Source organism: Psittacula echo (genome assembly GCF_963264785.1).
Source record: "Psittacula echo genome assembly, chromosome: Z".
NCBI lineage: Eukaryota > Metazoa > Chordata > Aves > Psittaciformes > Psittacidae > Psittacula > Psittacula echo.
The window spans coordinates 51,221,988-51,239,392 of record NC_137742.1 but is presented as its reverse complement, the minus strand read 5'-3'; the positions used below and the strand labels follow the sequence as shown (position 1 = coordinate 51,239,392).

The following is a 17,405-nucleotide window of genomic DNA, read 5'->3' as shown; positions in this document are numbered from 1 at the left end:
TAAAAGGCCTTGTCACAGTAGAGAAAGCTTCCTCCTTCTTATGTGTCTGGGACAGAATGGAGAAGCAATTCAAGGCACTCATCCAGGTGCCTTAGAAGCTAATGCTCAAATCATGCAATGCTCGTGACAGACTGAGGTATGGTTCTGCAAAATAACCAGGGTAAAATAAAACTGTGATTTTATCCTGGATGGCTATAGCTTTGGATAGAGATGTGAACTGCAGACTGAGTTATAATTAAGTGTCCCAGCAGATAGCCAATAACATTGCGCAAAGCTTTAGCCACAGCTCAGTACAAGTTCTGAGGTTATGACATAACCAGCTGGCCTGATGTAATATCAGTTCCAACAGCAGCCCTGTAACCAGTAGCATCTAGTGCACAAGGCCATTTAACAAAAGTGAAGCTGCCAAAGAGGAATTTAAGCTACTTGTCTTTTAACACTAGGTTTATGGGATTGCATTATGCAAAAATTCCTAATAGTTCTTAATAGTGATATTTATGTTCACAGAATCAAGTCTCTCCAGTTTTCACTATTTCTCTTCTCAACATTTTTTAACACTATGGTACAAGGAGAATAAAATGTTTTCAGATTAAAGAATTGAAAAAGGGGGAGTTGAAAAAATATCAGTGATGCAACCAAGATACATAGCTGGTTTAATGATTCAGAGTGGATGATACACAACTGAACATAGATACAAATACATATATATATATATATGTATATATAAATGCACATGCATGAACACAAACGTAGCAAAACAAAAGACAAATACTGGAACAGATCCTATGTGGTTTGATGACAACATTATCTGAAAGAATGTCATCTGATGCATTAATTTAATTTGTCAAACTGATAATTCCACTTGCTTTTCAATGAAAAAAAAAATAATTTACACTTACCTACACACACACGACCATCAACTCCAACAGCCAAGCCAGGTGGACACTCACACCGAAAGGATCCTTCAGTATTTATACAATGACCATTCATGCAAATTCCTGATGTCTGACATTCATCAATATCTAATAGGAGGCAATGCAATTCAAAGTCTATTAGCTGTCTTTAAGGAACACTACAATTAGTATTTTTAGAACATTACCAAATTACTTTATGATAGCAGATGAACCATCAACATATCCTTGTTTGTTTCTAATAAAAATCTCATTTTGGAATTACACTAAACCAAAATGCCAGCTGCGCATTAAAAAAACAAACACACAAAAAAAAATCACAAAAAAAAAACCCTAGAAAAAATGTTGGATTAGAGGCACTTAAAATTCTACATTATGCAAAATTAATGATATATCTTTCCCTTTGTCTAGCTCATGATACTGTCACTTTGCTTTAACATATGGTTAAGGGAGCACTAATCAAGGAATATCCATATGATGATAAATGTTAATTTCAAGAAATTTTTCAGTGGTCATCAAATTCTATCAAAGTCAACAGGCCAGCTACATGTATATTATATTAATATACATATATATATATTAAGAAAGCTACATGTATATTATATTAATATACATATATATATTAAGAAAGCCACAATTATTAGATATAGTTTAACTTCAAATCAGAGAAAGAACAATTTAGATGATTTTGTACTTACTAAAAATAACTGAGGCTCAAACCTCCCTTTACTTGCAGCAAGTATTAGTTTGCTTAAACTGAAGCTAAATCAGACTGAAAATCTTAAAATGTTTAATCTAAGTTTTCAATGACCCCACCTTAAAAAGTTTGTAATGCTATGTGGCAAATACAATGTCTTATGACTTATGCACTCAGAATTGCCAGAATAATGATGTGAAAAACATACTTGTGTGTGTTCACCCATGTAAAATCTTAAACTTGCATATTGATGCTCACTTTACCATTTCATGAATGGCCTGCATATTTTGCTGTATTTACAATGATCCAAGACTTTTTGAAAGCTCATTTATCATCTGTTGCAGCTTTCACAATACTATTAAATAATTCATTTATTTCTTTCTGCAAGTTAAAGACCTATTTCTACTCCAGGCGGCTTAAGTAATCTCCTGTAATGTGTTAGTAAAGTATTAGTATGATATTAAATCCATTTGACAACAGTGCAATTCTTGCATGAATGAATGGACAGGAAAAAACATTTTCAGTCAAGACTGCCTCAATGCATTACCTCTCAGTTGTACATACCAGTACAGTAACGCCCATTTGGAGCCAGAACAAATCCTGGTTTGCAGATGCATTTAAAACTCCCATCTTCATTTATGCACATCCCATTTAAACACATGTTTGTAGTGGTACACTCATCATGGTCTGCAAAATATTGTGAAGAAAACTGCTTATAGTTCCTCACCTTCCGTAAGATGACACAGTAAATATAAAGAATCAGGACTGATGTGACATATTCTTTCACTTGAATATTAAATTCTACTCATAACTCTGATGAACTATCTGAAGAGTTTTCACTCTATAAAAAAGGCAGATTTTTTTTTCCTGTTCTGATCAGTCACTTTCCATGTTTCAGCAGACTGTGTATGGAAGAAAAGGGCGCATCGTTCTTTCTTACATGAAATGATAAAAAGCTTCAACCTGATAGAATTAAGTACTTGTTATTTGTCTAGGATTTTTTTGTTTTTTTTACACAGTATAGTCAAAATTAAAACCAGTTATTTCTTCAGCAGTGCTGATACATGGTGCACTTTCAATGAAGCTTTAGGGAAAAATGTTATTCCCGGCACTGAGTTACATGGAATGCTCTAGGAGAAATGTAGCCTCTGAAATAAAATTGCCTCAGATTTTCTCTCAAGCCATGCAGTTCTGCACAATAACTGTTTGAAGGTAGGGGGTATAAGTTCACCTCAGGTCACATATTGTTTCAAAAAAGTTAATCCTCAATGATTCTCAATTGTAATATGAAGTATAATTTCTGGAGTCACCAAGTTAATGCCTGCTCTGTTATTTAGAAGAGTTCTTACCCACACAATTTTTCCGATCTGTAGTCAGTTCAAACCCAGCATTGCAAATACACTGGAAACTTCCATCAGTGTTTACACAGCGGCCATTTTTACAAAGAACACCATTCTGGATGCACTCATCTATATCTAAGAAAAAAAACCCCAAAACACCAAAACACCACAATCAGAGAATTACTGTAAAATAAAATGTATATAGTGACAATTACTGCTTTGAAAAATATTGAAATGTTATTTAAATATTACTTTGAAAAAAATTCTGAATATGGTTAAGAATTTATTCTAATTTCATCACACATAAGAAAAATATTATTTTACAGACATGTATAATAAATGCTGCATTGACGGGTATCTTTAAAAGCCTACTCACACATTCATGTGTGTACATACATAAATATATACTGGTCATACAAATAATTTTGTAGAAATCCCAGCTAAGGAATTCCCTGACCAAGTGATAGGTTTTTCAGAATAATGGATGAATGTCAAAAAAAACAACAGAAAAAAAGAAATGTTAGCCCAGAACTAGAGCTCCAATTGATACAGCAACTGTTGGGGTTTACTGAAATCACACTGCTAAGTACTTTCTAAACTTCAATAGGATCTTACATAAGGGGTCAGAACATCTGCAGTGTCAGTAGATGTAAAGCAAATTTTCTTACCAATGCAAGCTTGCTTGGTTGGAGTTCTCTGGAAACCTGTGTGGCACTTGCAGTAGTAGGAACCAGGCGTGTTGACACAGTCTCCATTAGAGCATGGGTTAGATGTGCATTCATCAATGTCTGTTGGCAGCACATAGAAGCATTAGTAAATTCACAATTTTTTCAAGTTTAGAAGTTTCTAAGTAAAAAAGATAGTAACTAATAGCAGAATGCTAAATACTGAAAAAAGAAAAACAAACCGAAAAATCCTTGTTCTTTACTTTTGTAAGAACACAGAGCTGTTCTTAGTCCAAACAGTCAGACATTTTGAAGAAGTGAAATGCTACTACACCCTTATACACAACTTGAGACAAAATAAAAAATATATAAGGACTTTGAGACATGGGCTCTGACAGTTGCCTAGTGAAAATGAACCACACTATTCAATATAGTTTTATTTAACAGTAATAGTCAAAACAATATAGTTTTATTTAACAGAATGACAATTTGTTCTTCTTTGGAATAGAACAAATGCAAAGCAAAATTGGCATTTAAAAATTAGAGCAAATCATGGCATCCAACACCCCCACTTCCCCATTTTATTAAGTTTATTGTAGTAGTGTGAGGAGGGGCCACACAGCAGCAGGAGGGATTTTTAATGAGAACACAGTCTGTGCACCACATCTCAATTATTTATGGCCCATGCATCATCAACCTTAGTCATTGCATCTGACATGCCAGACTTAATCTAGCCCTTCTCTATAAAGCACTTCATGTTCATTTCCAAAGGTTTTTCGCATTTGGGTACAACCACACTTTCACCACCTTACATCTTAGGTAACTGTCCAGAAATAACTCTCATTTGACACAGGACTCTGAAAACTAACTCCTTTCAAAAACTCTTCCCAAATTTGTTCCCCAGAAGTTACCAATGAATCTGCTGTGCCTTTGACCTGAGACAGCTATTTCCAGCTCTAAAGTAACACTGATAATTTCTCCACATTATATTTCTCTAAATTCTCCCCTCCGTGATCCCAATAGCAGAACAAGTGCATCCCTGTGGTCTGGCAGGCAGCATTGCTGGTTCGGTCTCTCCTGGAGCTACCAGACAATGACCTGAGCAACTTGTCTCTGCTACAGCTAAATTCACAGGTTACAAACTGAATCGATACCTTGAAAAAAATCCTTATTTTCCCATCAATCATCTTTTCCAATTTGACTTTTTTTTTTTTTCCCCTTCAGCTATGGCCCTCCATTCCACTTATAGGTCTGAAATTACTCATCTCTTCATTTAGGTAGGCTTTAGCGCTACAAAGCCAATGGTGACTTGTGAAGGTTTTTGTTATCTGACTGTAAGCTGCCATAGGAAGTTGGGGCTGAATAAAGCTACTGCTGACCAATTATTACTAATGATAATTTTCCCATGCCGTGCATGCTGCATGAAATACCAGAAAAAATACAAAGGTAATCTTGCTGATCATTAGTACTCACCCTTTATCATGCCTAGTTCTGAAACTTACTTTATTACATCTTGGAAATGATGGCAAGGAATGAGAAATTAAACTTACAAGAACATTTGTATGTAAAATACATGTGTAATTGTATAAAGTGTTGTGCCATGAATTACTTTATTACAAACAATGGCAACAGGTTAATTTTGTTCCAATTTAGCAATAAAGAAGACCATACATTTCACAGAATTTACTGTGTTAATGCATACACAGTTAAAATGAATAGCATCAATATACATATCAAAGAGATCTGGGTTTACCCAAATCATCGATTTAATGATCTGGTTTACAGCATTCTTGGTGCCTAGATACAATCAGACCATTTTGGGTAAACAGTTAAATGAATAAAGGCAAAGCAAATGGAAGAATCAAATACTTCCTCTCATGCACATTTAGTTCATTCACATTTGCATAGCAGCTGATAGCACCACTCCAGTAAAACCACAAGAATGAAGCAAGATAAAGAAAAGAAAAATTCAGAGAGTTATATACAATGAAGAAAACAGTAACTCTATACTGTAGTAGACATCTATGTAATCATAGTAGCTTCCTGCTCTCATGCTTCTCTACAGTCCCTGGCTGTTGGGATGTTCTGTCTCAGGAGTGCTAGATTGGGTATTTTTTCCACAGTGCTCAAATTATATGGGGGAGACAACGAGGATCACACATAATTCCTTCAGAACTAAGTCCTCAACTACCAACAAAATGTCAAACTCTAAATCACATTTTGTTTTATCATATGTCTTAATTCAAATTACTGTCTATTTATCTTGCTTTAGTATAGGGGAGGACGGGGGAATTTACAAATACTAAATATGGCACTCCTCTACTTTTAGTTTTCCTATAGAGAATGACATGACTTACTTTATTAAAGGCTTCAACTTGCTTTATCTGTTACAGAAAACATGTGCACGCTAGGAATGGATTTTACTGTAAATTAATATATAAACTGTACAGCAGGAATACAGTGCTCCTCTATGAAATAGCTGACTTAAGCTTGGGAAATCCTTTCAAAGCCATGTGGATCAAATGATTTCCATACAAAATATGCATCTTAAGATGGTCTTATTTTTGTAAGCTCTTTGATAAAGATGGAATTAGCAAATATATGTTAAAATAAAGGAGTTGTTGGCTTTGATTTTGCATTGCAAGCATGCATATTCCAGCAGTATAAACAGGAAACATTTGAGACAGAAATATTGAACCCATTTATTTCATCTCCCAGTCCACCCTTCTTCAGCGTCAAATATTTCTCTTCCACCACTTGCATCACATTTATCTCCACTTTTCAGTGTTTCATCTGTAACACTTTTCAGAATTTCACTAGACACAGTATGGAACTCCCAAAACCCCATAAGACTAATTTACCGCAATAAGTCTGAACATCTATTACAAAATTTAAAATATGAAGATTTGTATTTGCAAACCAGCTAAAATTCAACACAGCACAGCTACAGGCTTGCTGTCACTTTCAAAGTCTCTACAGTTTTATCCAGAGGGTTTTTTTTTTTTTCTTAAACAGAATGAAATAAGGCAAGGCAGTGTCTTATCACTTAGAACACCCAAGGTCCTTGATGCATCAGGCACATATTACATCAGCATATTACAAGTTCAGGTCAAAGGGCAGTATGCAATCCCATTATTTATTGATTTGGCAGGATAATTTTGAAATAAGACTTTTCTTTAACTCTACAGAAAAATATCTAACAATTTCTGGCTTCTTTATTTATTGCAAATTTAATTCAGTGCTGGGAACAAAAGTGCCAGGAGTCTCCATACACTATGAAGAAACAACAGCCCTCCCACTTGCCACTTAAAAGGCACTTATAACTCCTGAGGCCCAAGGATGCAGCAAGAGACTAAGCCTCTTGAATTTCCCAGCCACAGATCAGAGGTACAGAAAACTGTGAGCCAAACAAAAAACGCTGAAAAAGTTGGTCTCACTGAATCACAGACAACAACTCTGAGGAAGTAACAGTCCTCAAGTACAAAAAAGTGCAAAGGGAAAGGTATTGAACTGCTTTCCTTAAATATTATGGATGAGAAAAAAACAATGAACTGATTTTTGTTTTTGCAAAATAACGTTTAATTTAGATTGGATGTTCTGAAAACTTTCTGGAAGTTTATCTATTGAGCACTGCAACTGCTTAGGGAAGTGATGGATTCTCCATTAATGGAGATTTTTTAAGAGGGTGTATTTGTACAGTTATCGGGAACATTTTATTATAGCTATAACTGACCTCTCTGGTGCAAAGGAACAGCCAAGCTAAGGGGGCTCTCAAACTATCGGGTGCAGTATATTGGTTTAATTTGAGAAAGGAAAACAGAGCTGTTAAACATGGTAAGAAACAGGGACATCAAAGTTAAAGTACTGTTCAACAGTTGTCACATTTCACTTTTCTGGAAGGCAGGTTGCCAGGCCAGGCAAGTCCTTATACTCAGTTTGCAATTCAGTAGGAGATGGAAGAATTTGCAACTCAGAGATTAAGTGTTCCCTGCTCATTTTCTGGTTGATACTCACTACTGCATGTATGTTGAAATGTGCCTGTACTATTATAACCTGCATACCATAAACTGTGTAATCTTGGATTAGAACTTTTTTTTAACGATCCGTGTAGATGCAATTTTCTGCATCCGTTTCTGTATTTCCCTCTAATCCACAAGCACACTATAAATTGATTCTAAAAGCACAGGTTTTGTGAGAAAAGCCCATTGCTAACTCTTGTAAGCTATTTTAAGATATTTTTCATTCACAGATCTCAAATCCCTTTACAAAGAATCACGAAGCAAATTTTTAATCAGAAATATAACCACACCTTTCTATTTAGGATCCTATACATTTACTAAGCTGTATCCTGCTTACAGGATTCTTCTCCACACTACTACACCACAAGAACTCCCAAATTTTGTATTTTCCCCAAAATATCTGATGAGCCTTTGACACTGCAAGAGTTAAGGCCACAGTAACTGAATAAAAGCACAGAATCCCAAATTCAGCTGTTAACGAAAATTTAGCAATCAATATTTTCATATTAGATGCAAATAACATTTTCATTTTAAACGCAAAAAATTAATGCATTTTAAAAAATATTTGGTATCTGTCAAACTGCCATTCATCATTATGAGTAGATAAAACACAAATTCTGCTCTTTATCTTGAACATAACTTGACATGAACCCTTGTAGCAAGAAAGGAGCTATGTGAGCATAACTAAAGCAAACATGGAACAGAACTTATTTTACTGAATGTAAAGGCACAAATGTACAATATCCATCAAGTACAGGAATACTCAAAACCAATATTTGTGATTAAAGATGGAAAGAGATTAACTCTCATGAAGATTTTAAATTATTCTAGTGTATGTAGTATCATGGTCTTTGCACACTTTTTCACAAAAGCCATATCATTAAAATTAAGATGTAAGTGGGGAAAAAAAGAGTATGTTTGGGTTTTTTTTAAACAGATTTAAAGCACAAAAGTATTAGCATTTTAAAAGCGAATAAAGGATTTTAAAAATGTGCACTTACCAGTACAATCCCCATTTGTATCCTGCTTATATCCCATATTGCACTCACATCGATAACTAGAAAGGGTTGGTATACAACGGCCATTTAAACAAAGGTTGGTATGGTGCTTACAGATGTCTATTGTCTGATTGAGTATTGCTGATAAAAGAAACAGAACATGAGATATTAATATTAATATATAAAAATATTAATATGAGAAAATATTAATATTTTCAAATAGAAGTATAAAGGTTATACAGGCTTCAGAAAGTATTAGCAGGTGTATAAATATATCCACCAAATAGAGTATTTTTTTCCAAGCACTATCTTTTGACATGACAAAACCAAATACCTCTCAGAACCAGAAAGCACATTAGATGAACAGTCTTAATTCTGAATTACCGTTTATGTGTATAGCCTCATGAGATTGTCAGTAGCCTCATGAATAAACCACAATCTGGGTGAAAGTTGAAGCAGTCTGTTCCTATATGTTTACTATTTTTGGCATGCCTGTCTTAATAATACTCCATCCTAGAGATGTCCTTACACATGTTATAAGCAGCTCTACATATATGATGCTTCCCTCAGAATATTATTCCTCTTGGGCTCTCAGTCAAGGCAGTATTCCTGCAGAATAGGTAAGTTTTACATTTGGAAGAACAAAGAAAGAGAAATTTATTCTAAACCCTGGTGTTTTTTGAAAACACTTAAAAATACGGAGTTTTATTAGTACTGACCAGGAGAGATCAGCAGGAGCAGCACAGGCTCAAGGACTCTATAACTGAAGAAAGAAATCTCTACATCTGAACTCTTCTAAAAAAAGGGCTCCTAAACATCCTAATCTATTAACTGAGGTCTCTTAAATGTGCTTGAATATAAAGGCATTTTTATATGTTAAGAACACCACATCATTTCCAGACTAAAAACTAAGCAGAAGAAAAGGAAAAAATTGAAGGAATAAAAAAAAGCAAGAAACAAGTCACAACAATGCAAGAACTTACTTAGCCCTGTAATTACTGGTCCATTTCCATTGGGACTTTGGCCACCTGTTCCCACCCCTGTTCCACCTCCACCTGGGAAGAAACCATTGCTTCCTGGAATGGGAATGAATCCTGCTCCTCCTGGGCCATAGCCATAGCCATTGCCATTGCCATCAGGAAGGAATGCGTTTCCTCTTGTCCCACCACCTCTGGAACGACCTCCAGCAGAAGCACCATCCACACAAAGTCTGCGGTGTTCATCTATTAAATAAGAATGCACAGAGAAGCATAAAGTAAATGAACCCTTCAGAGTCACCTTACACTTTGTATGTTAACAATAAATGGAACACCAGCTCCTCATTTCTTTGGCATGATGTGTTCCTTCTCCCACTCCTTATCTCAGGCAGATCCCGTGACTGTGACAGGTGTTATTTAAGGAAGGACACTAAAAATAATAAAAGGCAATATTGTAATTTACAGCTATTTGTTGAAATCTTTTTTGTTGATTAGCTGCACTGTAACTCCCTGGTAACTCAGGGTCACTCAGAGATCTTGATGCTGATAAACTGAAAATACATTTCACTCGGGATGTGCAATACTGTTCTGGGAGCAGAGTTGAGAGAATAAATGAAATACTGACACATTCCTGGTTCAATGTAGCCCAAAATTTAATGGAACAAGAGAGCAGCTGTACCTTTAAATCAAAATAAACTACAGACCTCAGTTGTTTCCTCCTGGAGCTTGACCACAAAATCTTTCCCATTTCCTAAGAATTATTGCTAAAGTCAACAAAAGAATGTTAACGAAACTAGTCCCAAACAATCATGAACCCCCCCAAAATGGCTCACAGATGGTAACATCAGTATCGAAACCACAGGTATGAATAATAATGTAATTTCTGACTTTCTTTTTCCATTTACCCTAGATTTTAAATTAGTTTATAATATTTCAGTGACCTCAACCCCAAGTAGAATGGACGGTGAGAAAATAAACCAACAAGTCACTCACCAGACCCTCTGACAGGACACATGTCTGGAACAGACCCAACGGCCCAGCACTGGCCAGACTCGCAGCAGCATTGCCTTTTGGTAAACCTACCGGGAAGCTCCTGTGCGCAGCGGCCGTCCACTATGCTGGAGAAACATGTACTTGCCCTCTGATCTGGAAATTAATTTAAAAATAAAACCATTCTTGAATGCTGAATAGGAGAAAAGCTCCATGAATTTCAAAAGACGTGGTAGTAATTACAATAACTGAGGGCATCCTGCTATTTTGGTGAAAAGTGCATATTATGTTAAACTGTGAAGAATAAAATAATTTGTATTAATAAGGATTACATTCTTCACTTTTCTGCTAAGGAGAAATTATACAAAGTATACAAAATATATAAATTATAGTTTAATTTTTTAAATTTTAATTTAAATGTTTTAATTTTTGAAACATTTAGAAGCACAAGAACTTTCAGACACATTTTCATTTAAGGGAAGGAGAATCTGTGATATATGGGCCTGCTTTAGCGCACTAAGACATATTTTTTGTGTAGTTGGTTTTGGGAACTGACTTTGGCAACTACATTGTAAACCATGCCAAAATCCATAGACATTTTGATCATATTAGAAATCATATGTTCTCAGTATTCCTGAGGCCAGCCACAATATACTTGACGTTTGGCACTCCTCAGATTACCCCAAGTAACAAAAGCTGGCTATGTTGTTCGAAAAACTATCCATGTGAAATCATTTGTAGGTCTTGTGTTGCTACTGGCTTACATCATTCATCTGTAATTCAAAAATCCTTTCAGAATTCCCATCCCTTTCCCAACATGAAAACAAAGTGCTTTGACATGTCTGAAATAATAAGAACCACGTGAGATCTAGAAAAGGCATTGTTATTAGCAATTGTTAATGTTTTTCACACATGGTATGCAGTACTACGGCTAATTCGTTAGAATGGTTTATACTATATATTTGACATGCAGCTTTATAAAAGAAATTACAACATGTGAAAATAAGCATCCATATTTTTTATAATATAGAAATAGATTTTAAATAAATTTTCTTGTAAAAACTGCATCTACTGAAACCAGATATTTGGGTTTTTTTCTGTCTGTTCCAGACAAATTACTGGCATCTCAGCGTATCTTACTTAATGCCTCCTGAACTTATATATGTGCCTTATATTTCTCTCTAAAGATTAAATTAACCTACAGGAGATGAAAATTGAAATACCAAGTAAGAATAAACGTTTGCTCCTTTAGGACCAAAGTGAGTTTAGCTTTTGGTTTCATCAGATGCAGGTTTGAGAAACACATATAATGAACATTTCTTACATTTGCCTAGACAACAAAGAGTTATTAGCTGCTTTTTTCCTAAGAAGATCCAGATCTCAGGCAAGAGTTCTCAAGCTACAATGTGGTTGACACAGAGGGATCTACAATCCACATAAAGATGGTTGCAGTGGCAATCATCATCAGAAGAGGATGTTATAAATTTTAAGCAGCTGGATGAGAGATAATAGGGAGTTAGCACAGTTTAGCATAGTGCTAGATGACCGGGACAGAAGTTCTTCCGCTGTTTATAAGTTGCCTTAATAACTCTGAGAGCACTAAAAGCCTTCAGGTTGAAATACCTACCAATACAGCGGGAGCTATCCACAGATGTAACATAACCCCGTGTGCAGATGCAGAAATAACTTCCCACAGTGTTAGAGCATACACCACCTTCACAGATTCCTGGGATGATGCTGCATTCATCAATATCTATGCAAAAAGGAAAAGACATGGAATAATTAGCAGAGCACTTTTATATAGTGTATTAAAAAGAGGGAGAGACCTTTTCTGATATGAAACTATTATTAAACTCAGACTGAATAACAAATTGCTGGTGTTTGAATACTGCAAATAATTTTGTTTGCCATCTAATGGAGGCTTTCCTTATACATTCAAGGGGTGTACCACTTCAAGTTGTAGAGTATGTGAGCGCAGTCTGGAATTTCCCCAAAGTGACACACACTGACTGCATTCTCCAGGAAGCACACAATAGCTACAATGCAACATCAAAATACTCATCTGGCTCTTGAGCTGAAGGAAGGAGGATGGGACAGAAGCCAACTATGACAACTCTTGGCTTCTGCAACCACAGAAATATTCCTTATCAGATCTGACTGCTTTCTAGCCTTCTAATATTCCAACTATAAGCAAGAATTTTGGCCGATCTATTCAAATGAAATCAAATGTTGCATTTTTACTTCAGATATTTTTAATCCATTCAAGTGTTTCTGCTAACTAAAAGCAGTGCTCTCATCTGAACACTGAAACAATTTTGTATGTAAATATATATAAAGTGAGATGTCATCAAGCTGATGAATGAGCTGCTGTACGTAACAACGGGTTGCTAGGGCATTCGACAGCAGCCTGAGAGCACTGTGCCCTTTCCCAGCACTTGGAAGCAAAATTAGGAGCTGAGGCAATGAGAAGCAACAGGAGGAAGCAGTCTGACTGTATTGTTAGAGATTTCAGGCACAGCAAAGCAAATGGAAATGGAAGAACTACAAGTGAGAAGAACAGCATGAGAATAAAGACTGGATCATGACCATTTAGAAAAATGAGCCATTTAAGTAACCACTTCATTCTAAAACTGTGACAATCTTTAGACATATGAATATTTTTATGGTTGTTTTAGTAACCTAATTTTACTTTAAAGTGACCTCTTTACACTATCTTTTTGAGTGGCTTTCAACAAATGTGAACTGTGGCCCAGGTGTAACATGGGAGGCATTCTGAGAAAACATGGGAAAATGCGGGCAAACTTTCTAACTATCTTGAGATGAGTTATGTTTTCCACTTGGAATGATGTAATACTACAGGTTTTCCATGGCTTGATACAAAAGGTAGTCACAGATACCAGACTTCAGCTTGACTTGTTTGTAAAAGTCTGGATGCAGTATTAATTTAAATCAGCTTTCGTACTGTGAAACAAAAATCTAAACAAAAAAGACTGTTGAACCCACACTGTCATGTGTCAAATAATGCAGGAGAAGCATCAGAAAGAACGTATGACAGAAATTATCTTGTGATGACACTGTGAAGGTCTTCACATTCCTTTCAAGAAAGCCTTGGGACCCCACAGACCATTCCTTGTACTTTTCCACAGACCTATCATATCCTTCGACTTGTCACTCTAGAAATTCTCTTGAGATGAATGACTAATTGAGAAATAGTTCTTAGGAGGCTTTTATGTGATGAAGACTTTGCTCCCTCCCTTTCTTACATTCTCCACACACTCAAAGAAAATGAACAGCGTCAAAAAAATCTGGTGCACACAGGGACTATGTTAAAAAGGTTAACTCCCCACTGTGGGAAGGTCCACATATGAAGAACTCCCTTTAGATATGAATCTACAGAAAGCACCTTTTACTGAAAGGAAAATAATGTTTTGCCACAACACCACTAACAGTATGCAAACTATTCTTTGCAAAGTGAAGGTATGAATAAAACACTCCCTTTCCCACCGGCATGTCACTTAGAGTATCACTGTAGAAAAGACAATTTATTTTACAGGTAACATGTCTTCAGAATTCCTAACTAGTCCATACGTATAAGCATCCTGTGGACTTTGTCGTTTGTTTTATACTATGTAATAGTGTCCTGAATTCAGCAGTAGCAGTCATTTTTTCTCCTTCTTAGCAGCTGGTGCGGCACTGTGTTTTTGACTTTCGGCCTGGGAACACCAATGTTGTATCCACCCCTTATTCCATACCATTCACGTCATGCTCAGATCCCACATTTTCAATATACCATCACTCTCATCTCAGTGGACTCTTATCTTAGTGCATGGACCAACCCCTATAAAGCTGCTGAGTCCATCCAGTCCATGATGTTGGGCTCCATCTCTTGTAACAGTCTTTCAGAGCAGGAGAGGCTGTGTGCAGTGTTCACACTCATGAATAACCTGAGCAATAGTGTCCATTGCTAAGTCCACCCCTCAGATCACGGGCCCATCTATATGTTGCATCTCAGCCCTGATGGCCTGAAGTGTCATGGGCCCACCAGAATCAAAATAATTCACCCTCCCCTGCAGCAGTTTCTGCAACTTGTTGTTGGGGACTCCATACAGCTGCCTTCCATCTCTGACGCTTCCAAAGCACTGGAGGGGCCCAGTGGACTAGATACTCGCCCATACTGTCCCACACCCCCTGCCACTCATGACTGTCCAGCCCTGGGGAAAACATCTTGGTCCTCCTATACCATAGTCTAACCCTAGACAAGACCCAAACCTGACTCTGCTTAACTTTTGAGATCAGACAAAATGGTCATAGGTAGAACACACTCTGTATGTGCGCCAACATGCTGATGACCATCACAATCAGCAGGCAGGTCCCAAAGGTATCCAAAGGCCATTCAAAACCTTCAGAACTCTCAAATGATGCTGCTGTACTTGTCACTGGGGCTGGTGTAACTGCTGTGCTTGCTGGCTCTCTTACCACCAGCTTCCCTTTTTCTGAGCCCAGATCTTCCCCTCTGCCTTGCTGGGAAATGCTGCGTGGTCTCCTGCATCGTCCTGCGGCTCTGGCTCGCAGGGCTCAGCGAGCGGCTGCCAGGGGATGCTCTCAGCCACCGTGGGGCTGGGCTCAACCGCGAGGCTCGGCTCCTCCGCTGCCTCCTCCCGCTGCTCGGCAGCCGCCTCAACCTCCTCCACTGGCAGCCGCTCCCTCCCGGCCTCCGGCCCCACTCCCACCACCGCTTGGTCCCCGGCGCCGCCTTCCCCTGCTGCTTCGGCGGCAGCCGGCTCCCGGAGCCGCTCCCCCTCGGCTCCCTGCAGCCTCATGAAGTAGGAGGAGAGGACTAGGGCCAGGATGGTGAAGAGCAGCGGGACGGCCAGGTGCAAGTCCACAGCCACATCCATCCCACCCTGCTGCCAGAGCCTGCCCATATTACAAGTCATTACCATAAAGTACAATGAAACAAGAACCCAGGGCCCCCAGCCGATAAACACTAACACGGCAAATACCGGCTCTAAGTAAGGTACAACATACTGAAACTGTGAGATCAAAAACAACAACTTTGAGAGCCAATAAATCAGCATTGTGATGAGTGACTATTAATCTGAAACAATGAATGCTTATCACAAATACGATCAGACACACTCCAGTCAGATCTGTCATTATCTCAACCCCTCGTGCCCCACGTTGGGTGCCAAAAGAACTGTTGTGGTTTAAGCCTAGGCCGTGAATCAGAACAATGCAGTCTGCTCCCCCCCTGCCCTTTCTTATCCCCCACCCCCCTGGCTCCCAAAGGATGAGAAGGAGAATTGAATGAATGTAACTCCCACGGGTTGAGATAAGAACAGTTTAGTAACTAAAGTATAACAAATCACTACTGCTACCACCAATAATAATAATGATAAAGGAAATAACAAAGGAAGATGTCCTGGGTTCAGCAGTAGCAGTCAGTTTTTCTCCTTCTTAGTAGCTGGTGCAGCTCTGTGGTATACAGCACCTCACGACTCATCGACCGATACCTCACCCCCACCCAGCAGTGATCCAGCCCTTCCGGGTAACTCCCAGTTACACCCTGGGCATGACGTGCTGTGGTATGGAATACCTCTTCAGTCAGTTTGGGTTAGGGGCCCTGCGTCTGCTTTCTCCCAGCTTCCCCTCCTCCCTGGCAGAGCATGAGGCTCAGAAAGTCCTTGGTCAGACTAAACGTTTGAGTGGTAACTAATAACATCGGTGTTATCAGTGCTGTTCCCAGTCCGAAAGTCAAAAACACAGCACTGCACCAGCTACTAAGAAGGAGAAAAAATGACTGCTACTGCTGAACCCAGGACAAATAGAATCAGAGAAAGTGAAAATTTTGTCGTTTTATAAGGTTATTTAAGCAATTTATAGGATGAAGAAATTTTAAATTTTACATTAAAAGAGTTACAAAATGATGACAACTACTCACCACATTTCAGACATCTGCTCAAAGATGTATAAAACAACATGTCATTTTTGCTAAATCAAAACACTTTAAAGAAATCATGCTTTCACTTAAGACTTCATAACTACCCACTGCAGAGATTCCAGAATTCCAAATGATGGTATAAATAAAACTTCACTAATTCCACAGGAAATCTCTGAAATCTTGCATTGATTTACTATATTAAAGACAATAATAATGTGGTGAACTACCTGATTTAATTAATGAAATGAAACTATGCGTACAAATCAAAACAGAACCAGAACTGGTGCATGTCTTATTGAGATCTTTCATGCAGTACAGATCTTTCACAATCCGTAAGTCTTTTAAACATGAATACTGTCTTCTGTATGCAGACAGAGTCTGAAACATCGTGGCAGAAAGACAGGTATGAAAACTGGATGAAATGAAGACTCTGTGGGAAGAACTTTTTATGGAAAGTGACACCTTCCCAACGGCAGTCACTGGATGCTCATTCAAGAAAACTCCCTTTTCTACCATCCCTTAAAACACACCTTTGATTTCTAGGGGATGCTACACTACCCTTTTTCATCACTACTGTAGTGCTTCCAAAAATAAATTCCAAGACTAATTATAAAGCTCAGAGGCACCCAAACTTTGATAAAGAGATTAGCAACATGGTAGTCACAGTTTATCACCATGGAAATACTGTATGAGAGGAAAATGCTGTACATATGAATGAGATGGCACAAAGCTGGTAGCAACTTACACCAGTGATACATTAGCGAGTTCAATTTAAGAATCCCTGTGCTAGGAATATAGTGTTTTCAAATACCTGTTTCATTCAAGTTTTCATTCAGCAAGTTTGCCAATGACACCAAGCTGCGTGGT

The 17,405-nt window shown here is 37.7% G+C and overlaps 1 protein-coding gene across 1 annotated transcript in view; it reads right to left on the bottom strand.

The window, feature by feature from the left end:
* The window catches only part of FBN2 (fibrillin 2), a gene marked incomplete at its 3' end in the record, with an annotated part of 165,248 nt that overhangs the window by 97,381 nt on the left and 50,462 nt on the right, over positions 1 to 17,405 (bottom strand). The window contains exons 6-13 of the mRNA XM_080637931.1: positions 12,225 to 12,350; positions 10,601 to 10,753; positions 9,614 to 9,853; positions 8,634 to 8,771; positions 3,617 to 3,736; positions 2,958 to 3,083; positions 2,173 to 2,295; positions 900 to 1,022 (exon numbers count right to left, since the gene is read on the bottom strand). Coding sequence (XP_080494057.1) covers positions 900 to 1,022; positions 2,173 to 2,295; positions 2,958 to 3,083; positions 3,617 to 3,736; positions 8,634 to 8,771; positions 9,614 to 9,853; positions 10,601 to 10,753; positions 12,225 to 12,350 — 1,149 coding nt within the window. The remainder of the gene's footprint in view (positions 1 to 899; positions 1,023 to 2,172; positions 2,296 to 2,957; positions 3,084 to 3,616; positions 3,737 to 8,633; positions 8,772 to 9,613; positions 9,854 to 10,600; positions 10,754 to 12,224; positions 12,351 to 17,405) is intronic.